The sequence below is a fragment of the Acanthisitta chloris genome, unplaced genomic scaffold, assembly GCF_000695815.1.
Source record: "Acanthisitta chloris isolate BGI_N310 unplaced genomic scaffold, ASM69581v1 scaffold6199, whole genome shotgun sequence".
Lineage (NCBI taxonomy): Eukaryota > Metazoa > Chordata > Aves > Passeriformes > Acanthisittidae > Acanthisitta > Acanthisitta chloris.
The window spans coordinates 36,221-46,353 of NW_008690764.1; the positions used below are offsets into that span (position 1 = coordinate 36,221).

The 10,133-nt window shown below is 37.5% G+C and overlaps 1 protein-coding gene across 1 annotated transcript in view; it reads left to right on the forward strand.

Moving 5' to 3' along the window:
* Positions 1–5,963: 5,963 nt before the first annotated feature.
* The window catches only part of LOC103809129 (MAGUK p55 subfamily member 7-like), a gene marked incomplete at its 3' end in the record, with an annotated part of 74,094 nt that continues 69,924 nt past the window's right edge, over positions 5,964–10,133 (forward strand). The window contains exon 1 of the mRNA XM_009081943.1: positions 5,964–6,000. Within this exon, the coding sequence (XP_009080191.1) occupies positions 5,964–6,000 (37 nt within the window). The remainder of the gene's footprint in view (positions 6,001–10,133) is intronic.

Genomic DNA, 10,133 nt, shown 5'->3' on the forward strand with positions numbered 1-10,133 from the left:
TGAGCCCTTTGAACAAATGCAGTTAAACGTGACAGAAGAGAAAAGATCTCACTATATGAGCTTCTGGCATGTTTTTGGAAATGTGTGGTCAGGTGGTGGTTGGAGTTGTGTGTCTTCTGTGAATGATCCAGTGAGTGATGTGTCTAGTTGGAACTCATCCTTGAAGAGTGAGAGAATTAAATTATAAGGCCTGAACATGTAGCCCAGACACCACAGTCAGGAAGGCCATGCACTGAAAATCAGCCTTGCTTTGTTCCACTGTTCATCAAACTGCTAGAAATAACCACCACAGACAAAGGGGATTAATTTCTACCATCTTAATGTTTTTCAACACATGACTTCTCAAATATTCTCTTTTTTAATAGTAGTCATAGAATCTATCATTGAAATAATCTTTATTCCCCATCTGTAAACTTTTTTTAATAGTAGTCACAGAGTCTATAATTTAAATAATCTTTATTCCCCATCTGTAAACATGTTCCAGTAAGTAGAAACCAGAGAGATCTCTCTTCTGATGCATTTGGGCTTCATATTTAAATCTGAGCCATGGAAGTACAAGGCAGACTACATAATGAGTTCAGAGAGCTTCACATTTAAATCTGAGCCATGGAAGTGCAAGGCAGACTACATAATGAGTTCAGAGGTATTTTTTCCATACTGTGTATTTTTTAAATATGTACCCACAAATATATAAATTAAATGTCAGGCAGTTACACATTTTCAATTGATGCTTAAGAGTGTCTTGAGTTGGCATCATGTCAGGCAGTTACACGTTTTCAGTGGATGCTTAAGAGTGTCTTGAGTTGGCATCTACTGTTCTCAAAGCCTTTTAATGAAGTGAGGTTGTTTCTAACATCCCTGTGGTGTAAGCTAAACAAAATGGAAAACACTCATAGAGCATTATACAGAAAAATATTGTGCAGAAGCCTTTAATTGTTCAGATAGCTGCAGATTGATATGATGGCAAGCCAAGAGAAAGCTAGTGAAGGCTGCATTTTGCCTTTTCAATTAGGGACAGTCCATGTTTTCTGTGTTGGTGTATTAGTTAATAACATCTGGTAGTTGCCATAAATTTTTGTTTTTTTAAATTGGACTCTACATTTTGCCACTCTCTTAATTTTCATTCTACACACAGCTAAGTGAGTCAGTGGTAGCTTCTTCCCTCTGCAGTGTCTTTGAAGTCCCATGACATTTGTGTGCCGTGTCCTCCGTGCAGTAATTTGGGTTCAAGGTTTTTTGAAGGTTCCTGTTGACAGTGTGCATGTACTGCCTGTAAGGACAGCTGACCAGCTTTGGAAGCCTGTCAGGGTTCCAAAAAAGCAGGTTCCAGTAGTCTGTCGGAGACACTGTGATTAAGGAGGTGAAAACTTCCTCAGAGGAGTTTTAAGGATTCGATAGATCCCATTACATTACAACTTTCAAAAGAGTAGACCACCATTTTCAATTCAGATTTTGTCTACCAAAACAGATTTACTTTTCCCAGTCTAGAAAACCTCCTTTGGCAATTTCCTGTGCTGACTAGGTTTTGGAGATTTGTATACATGTCTGTAGTCATTCAATTACTTAAGGCCCCATAATGAATACAAGACTGAATGGCTGTCAAATTTCCTGTCTCCACATGAAATCTCTATCTGGTAGTTGAAATACTATTTGCAGGCACACTGCTTTAGTTCTGGAAATCAAGGTTATAGTCAGCATAATTGTAGCATCCTATAGAAAAACAGGTTGAATGTTTCTTGTATCAAACAATCTGGCTTTATGTGTCCTGTCCCCACCCATTCCCATCCAGCCCACCTCCCCCCAATTTGTGGCATCACTGGGTTCATATTTTTTATGTTTTTATCTGTTGTAAATCAGGCAAAAGTCTTCAGCCTGCTTTTCAAATGTGAAGAAAATCAATTTATATTCATTCAAGTGCCAGAAATATTAAGTAACTTGTAAAATAGTCTTTCAGAAATATCTGTTATGAAGTTTATTGAGGTTTGGATGGGGAGTCAAAGGTAGAACCATGACTTTGTGTTCTGTCTCCAAATGATGGTACTTGCCACAAACACAAATTTGCATCAGCTCATCCTTTATAGAAAAAAATGACTAAAATAAAATGTATGCATGACTAATAGAGTCACTTCCATTCAAAAGCAATAGAGGATGCTAGAAAGAAGCTATGAAAGCTAAAATTACAGGGAAGGTTGTTCATCTCGGTGCTCTCCAGCTGCCTCCCACCCACTTTACCTGATGCCTTCTGTCTGTCCTTACCAGTCCTCCTGTATTGACAGGGTGGGTGACTGGGAGCAAGATTGATCTATCCCCTGATCCCTTGATAAGGGGCCTCTTATGGGATAGGCAGAAAAAGGATTCCCTTGGAGAGCTGTAATTCTAGAATTTCGCAGGTTTGGCAGGTGCTTCCAGGAGGCTTCTGTCCTGCTCCTGGCCACGTGTAACCAGGGTTTGTCACCCCAATAAGTTATGCCACACTCATGAACTTAATGGTGGAGGTAACTAGACCCTCGTCTGTCTTGGTGCCCGTGCGATGCGCGAGATCTGTCGGAAGGTAGAGAAACTCTTCTACGCCTTTCGCAGACGCCGAAGCTTACGTTTTGTGACTGCCCTTTCAAGCAGAGCACCCGAAAAACAGAGCTGCCTTTTGTTACACTGGCTGGCACAGGCAGAAATGATCAAACCACTGCCTTTAGTGATTTTATTCCAATTAATTGCCGGCGTTTCCATCCGAGCAGTTGAGCTCTTTGGGTGAGCACCGCTAGGTGTCGGGCACGCTCCGGCCGGCCTGGCGGAACCCGATCCAGTGCGAGCTATCCAAGCAAGGGACAACTGGAATAATGAAATTTTCAAAAATAAGCCCTTTTTAAAGGCTGGTTGTAACAGTCCTGCTGGGTATTGTAAATGCCTCAGGTGCACTTGATACTGCTGTTACGTTCCTGGCCCCGGCTTCTAATTTTTATGGAAAGATGGATTGAACTTCAATTTAGGAATATTCGGTAATCCCTCTCAGGACATACTGTAACAGCTGGTATTTCTGTGTTGCAGCAAATCGATTCCATACAGCAGTCAGCAATGCCTATGGCTGGGCTCGGGCAAAAACTTCCAAAGCATTTTAAATAAAGGGAGCCAAAGAAAATAGCATCATCACTGCAAAAATGTAGCTTAATTTGCACGTTAGGCAAAAAAAAAATATCAAAAATCTCCCCTCCCATTCCAGCAAAATATTAAGCATTTTACTGGTAAGGATTTCATCAGGTCATTTATTTTTCATTAATATATATTTAGGATCCGGGGGGGAATAACTTTATGCTGTATATAAGTTTCTTAAATAATGAGGATTTTTTTTTGACTGAAATAAAGAAAAATAAACCGGTGGAGTTTAAATACATTGCATGTACGTAGATCAACAAGATTTTCCAAGTTTTGCAGTGAACCTTTTTAAGGAACCTGAATTTCTGGTTTATAATAATGCAGTTAAAATATGAATTTCTTGTTTGTTTGGTTGTTTTGTTTTGGGGTTTTTTTGATACATGAAAGTACCTTAAGCTGCATATAAATCAAAGATGTCCTGTTAAGAGTCAATAATTTTGTTTTAAGCAGTTTTTCACACATGTGGAAAGTAAAAGCACCTCCATGCCCCACGTGGGGATGTCGCTGAGACTGGGACAGGACTCCTCCTTTACGTGTTAAACAGAAAACAAGCAGAATCGATGCAAAGTGAATCTGTTCCTTCTTAATTGGTACAATGTGTCCTTGGCCACGATGCCTTTTTTCTTTTCTTTTAAACTGTACCCTGGCTAGCTTTGCATATAGATGTTTTACAGCTTTGTCATCGCAAGATGAGCTTTCGCTCTGAAATATTTAATTTCCTTATCCCTGATTTAAATTGAAAGTTAGTGGATTTTTACGCTGATTTGATGAATGTCGAAATATGTTTTTGGAAGCTGATGCCTTTTTACTGAAAACTTACTTTTTTCCTTCACCATAAACTTTTATAACTAAAAAAAGCCCCAAACACCTAAACACTCTTAGTAAATAGGTTTTTATGTTTTTATTTGGTTCTTTTCATCACAGAAGAAGTTGTTCAGGGATGTAACTTCTGCTGTATTTGCCTTCTTAAGAAACACACCCAGATTCACTGGCTAAACACTTAGCAGACAAAAAACAAACCAAAACAACTTTAAAAAACTTGCCAAACTGTTTAAACTGTAGGCTTATGCCTAGGGATGAGTAAACAACTAGCTTATATCTAATAATTGATTTAAAACTTACTCAACAAAAACTCATGGATGGCCCTTAATGTGCTGCAATACTTTTAGCAATGTGGGGATTTTCGTTGGTGAAAAACAAAATTTTGAACAGCATACAGTGTTTACAGCACCTGTATATTACTCTTCCACAAGACTGTTGCCAAGTACAAATGTGTCCAAAACATGCACTTTCAGAGCCAAGATGACTTCAAAAGTCATTCTGATTAATATGAATGTGTTTTAAAAAAAAGCCAACAAAAAAACCAAACCAGCAATAGCAGCAGCAAAATACTCTTCTATTTGTTTATTTTCTTTTGCTAAAGCAGAACTATGCTGCTTTCTTTCTTCAAGGATCCTTTTTGTTTACTGAAATCTGGAGAAAATCCTTGTTTTCTGTTAGCTTCTACTTCACCCTTTCCCTTCCTTCTCCCTGCAAGCACATCAGCCCCTGCCCTGCTATTAGGAGACATTTCCAGTCTTAACTCTGAATTTCTTTTCACCAGTTTGTGTTCCAGTTTCATATTTCAACATGCTGTAATTTAAATACACTCAGTTATATTTGAAATTAATTTTAACTTTTGTTTAACTTATATTTGAAATGAATTGTAACTTTGTTTGCTCTGAATGTTCCTCAAGAAGTGGTTAAAAGAAAGACCCCCACAGCTGCTATCAGTAGGCCTGAGCAATTATTAAAAAATATGTGTCAAAACCCACTGACTTTGTAGTAATGAATCACAGAAAAATTCCTTATATGGTAATGGTTCCATCAACCACACGGATCAAACTGCTGTTTACCTTAGAGAAGTGTTTGTACCCGTCCTGCTTTTTACAACTTCAGTTAAAATTTCGATTATATTTCCAGATTACGAATAAAAATTGCATGTCAGATCTTAAAGGACCTGAAAACAATTGAATGGAGGTTAAGTAGAAACACTGAATACATTACCATGCTAGTAAGCAATTTTGTTTTCCTGAGATAAGTAGTAGCAAAATTTGAATTACTTCAATTATTCACTGTTTTAATGAAATATCTCTAGACTTTGTTTCCAAAATGCCTGTTATGCTGACTTCAATTATTTACTGTTTTAATGAAATATCTCTAAACTTTGTTTCCAAAATGCCTGTTATGCTGGAGTTAGAGTATAATTTACATGTGAGAAATGTGTTAAGTTGTTTTTAATGCAGAATGGGATTATAGGCTAGACTGAAGAAAACAAAACTTGTTTCACCCGGGGAACCAAAAATCTTAACATAAATAAATGCAAAGCACTTTGTTTTGAGAGTCTTAAATAAAAGCTTATTTCATGGTAATGATTGGATTTGGTTAAGTGCAGTAATTTACAGTTCCACAATGTTCCTAATTGTAAAATTCTGTTTCTGTTCTTTCTAGGACAAACTGGGAGATAACATAAATCTTTTTGTAGACAACTTGGCTGCGAGCAGTTAAACTGAAATTAACTTCTGCCTCTTGGCTGCAGTGCTGGTTTGAGAAGCTGACACTTCAGACTAAACCATGCCAGCGTTATCAGCTGGATCTGGAAGTGACACAGGTACGTGGGCCAGATCCTATTTGTTAAGTCTACAGTCTCTGTTTCAAAAAATCATCGAATAAGATAATTAATTATGGTCTCAACGGAATGCTTAAATTAAGACTTTAAACCTAACCTTTCCTCCCTGAAGTTAATTTAGATATATGAAGCACTACAGGTAACCATGCCAGCGTTATCAGCTGGATCTGGAAGTGACACAGGTACGTGGGCCAGATCCTATTTGTTAAGTCTACAGTCTCTGTTTCAAAAAATCATCGAATAAGATAATTAATTATGGTCTCAACGGAATGCTTAAATTAAGACTTTAAACCTAACCTTTCCTCCCTGAAGTTAATTTAGATATATGAAGCACTACAGGTAAAATAAATGAATTTTTAAAAGTCCCACCACCCTGTTATTGCCCTCCATCCCCAACCACCCCCAAAAATGAACAACTCCATACAGACATTATATTATATATGGATATATATTTGAAGAATTTGGATTCACCTCTGAGCATGGTTCCTGCAATGTTAACTTGAAAAAGGAGGAGGGGAAAAAAAAAAAAAAAGATGATGATATCATGCGTGCCTTAATATTTGCAGCAGTCTAGACTATCCCCTCTGTGAGTTACAGTTATCAGTGGAGTTATTTCTGAACACAGACCATTCAGTTTTGACAACTCTTTAACAAATTAGGAGAAGAAAAATACTTTCTCAAGTTCTGTTTCTTCCCTTGACTTCCACGTCAGAGCCCAGTTCCTGTCACTGACTGCAGGCAGTGGGAGTGCAGATATGAAGCTTTCCATAGTTTTCACCTTCTTCGTCTCAAATATTGGGTTATATTCAAAGGTTCAATCTCATCTTGTTGCTATGCTGACATTCTTTTGCTCTGACAGGATTTTTGTCCCTCTGTTAGGGACAGCCAAACTAGTATTTTTCCTCAAGGGTGTTTGTTACAGAAGGTGATCCAGCTGAGGTTACAGTCCAATACAACAATCCCTGATTTCCAACCCCTGCTTTCCACCACGGTGCCACATAGTTTTATGCACAAGAAGGAACAGCAGGATTTGGAAAATTAAGAGAGAGATTTCAGGTCGGGAATCCAAAAAGTATGTATATAAGTAACTGCATTTGATTCTTATTTTAAATAGACAGTACAGTGCAGTGATTTTTCTCCCCCCACACACGTCAGGTCCGTGTAAAATTTATCTTAGATGAAAATACTAATCTCTAGAATTGGAGTCTGTGTTTTTTTGTGTTACCAAGGGGAGAGAGGGTTGTGTTTATTTTCATTGGCTTTTTTGTCTCCCTATTCCTATGTTTAAGGGATGTGACTATCACCTTGCCAAACCTTACCTCTACATACCTTTGTTTTCTCTCCCCTTTCCCCATGGAAATTAGAAGTTGAAGCTGTTCAGTATGCTAAAGTCAGGGTCTACTCTGGGCTAATTTTCCACTCTGGATCTTTGCTTTCTTTATCATGCAACATTTTGTGTCCTTTCAAAATCTAGCTTAACTTTTTTATAAAGAATTGTTGCTTGTTTATTGTTTAAAGAATGTTATACTATGTTAAAGAACATGTCCAAAATTAATAGTCATGGACATACTCTCTAAACAAAGAAATAAAAGGGCTCCAAAAAGTGGAAAAAATCCCAATTTTAAAATTGTGTGTGTTAAAGTGCCTCTACAGTCATGTTTTACTTTGCTATTTAATCCATATGATGCTGCAAATACACCTTTAATAATTAAGATGTGTGGTAAAGCTCAAGTATCTCTGTCGTCTCATGAAATCTATAGTAAAATATGATACACACCATTAATATCTTGCTGTTAAATAATACTGCTTGTTAAATCCATTTTTTTTTCTGCTGCAAGCTATAAATTTTTTCTCTAAATACAAATTTGCAGTTGGAATGAAAGGATAATTTTTTTTTCTGCCACTTCCTTTACAGTCGTTCCTGATGGGGCTGAGAGGTATTTAGTCTTTATAGTTGTTCCTGATGGGGCTGAGAGGTATTTAGGTATTTTTGGAATGGTTATATCAAACTGTGCTTTCTGCTCTGGTTATGATACAGGTGGTTTCTAATCAGAGATCTGGTTTTCTGCTTTTGCTCTCATGCTTAGATTAAAAGAAGTGAAACATAAAAACCTGTTCTTACCCCTGGTGTTCCTCAGTGGGTAGGTCAGGGTTCCTCTCACCCTCACAAACTTGTTCTTACCCCTGGTGTTCCTCCGTGGGTAGGTCAGGGTTCCTCTCACCCTGCAGGGGTGGCATGTGATGAGATGGAACTGCTCTAGTCCATGAGGGATCTGTCTGGGGCACTGTGGGGTTAAAAACTCACTTAGTGGGACCTTTAGGATAGGGACACAACCTTGTTTGGTCTATTTGCTAAGACTCTTTGATGAATGCAGTCAAACAAAATGTAGCCGAACGTATTTTTGTGTCTGTTAGGTCCTGGGTGAAATAAAAGTCAATCTGGATTTAAAAACAAATGAAAGAATTATTTGACAGTCAGTAATAGAAATGCATTATCTGTGAATATTGAAAGTTGCCCAGTTGTGGACTACTGGAGTCTCAGATGCTAGTATGGAAGCAGTGATGATTTTATAAATTTTATTTTTTTTTGGAAAATGTAGTCTGAAGCATCAGAGCACTGTCAAAAGCAGGATAGTGTTCATGATGGGCCACATTTGATCTGTCTAAATGTTGATCTGCTTGTGTTAATTTGGCATAGCTTTTACTTTGACAACAGACTTTATTAGCATTGTCACCATGTACTTGCAGCTGTTCCCTTCATATAGTGACACATGCTTTTGTTATGGCATGCTTTAACCTGTATATTCTTCTTGAACATAAACCATGCCTCTTAAATCTGTTTTGAGAGGCATTTACCAAACTTTAAACTATGATAAATCAAAATCACGGCTACAGGATTTGCAGTCTGTTGTTTAAAACATTTGTTTTAATTCATTTAAATCCATATAGTGACTTTTAAATTAATCTTATACCTTACCAGACTGATCTGGCTGCACTGACTCGAAGAGGAGAAAGACTTGTGTGTACACATGCTTCTTTCTTATCCACTTTCCATTAGCCATATAGAAAGCCTATTTTTATATCATAATGATTTAAAAAAGTTACTCATTGTTTATAACATTTGCAGGATTCTGCTCCTCCCTGAAGGTTTATAGTCTTGTCAGTGTCAGGTCAAAGTTATCTTAAAGTAGCCATGGTGAATGGAAGGCTGAGCTCATGCCTGAGGCTGCGTCTGAAGCTTTAAATAGTTTCTGTGTTGCAAAATTCTGCTTGACCTCTGGTGTGCAAAACCCATCAAATAGAGTTTGAAGACTGAGCGAGAAGACTTGCATTTTTGCAGGTAAAGCTAGTCTGAGATCTGGCATTTGCTTATCTGGTATATTAAGGAAGATTTAAGGTTGCAGTTCTGGCTTCCCAGTAGTAGATGGCAGGTTTGTTGCTGACTTTGGTGGAGCCAAGATGACATCATTATGCTTTAAGTGTTGTTTTAATGTGAAAAACATCGTAAACTTGTTAGAGATTTCTTTCCTCTCAGCGCTGTATCACGCTTGAGACTACGAGTTTAAAAAATTCTTTTCTGTTTGTCCTCAAAAACCACCGCACGAATGTGCAAAGCAGACTTGGTGTTTTTGATTCACGTATTGTTAGCAGGAAAATCACATTTATGGGCCAAGTTTAGCCACCGTAAAACTGCGTGAGATTGCTTATATACAGGGAAAGTCAGAAGCAGTTCTTGAATTGGAATATCATAAATTATAGAAGGAAAAGATGTACAGAGCTTACATTCGTTTCACTTGAGCACATATAGGAGCTAAGGTTGTGGTGCCAGAGTAGAGTTTCTTCAGTATTACAGGCCTGTAAAACTGAATACATGTTAGATTTTTAATTAAAAAAAGCCTCCAGCACATTTGTTACTAACCAAATTTTAAGTTCTTATGGGCTAAAAAAAAATATTTCAGTTTTCGGTGTTTTCTTCTCTGTTTTGTAATAATACTAACTCCATAGTCTGTATGGATTAGAGTTACCTCTCAGTGGTGTGAGACCACTGCAAGCAATGTGAAATTCAGAGAGGATTTTGCAATCATCTGAACAGTGAAAGATGCTGTCCTTGCCTTTATTGCTTTCACACGTGTCTTCCCTTTATTTACTGCTAGATGAATGCATTTTAATCAGCTTGTCAGTTTCAACTTGATCTTTTCTGAGAATATTTGATAATGAAAAGGATAAAAAGGTGGAGAGAAAAATAAAAGAAATGCTACTAATATGAAGAAAAGCTGTAGTTGGCTGAACTGAGAGGGAAACATCCGAAACATCT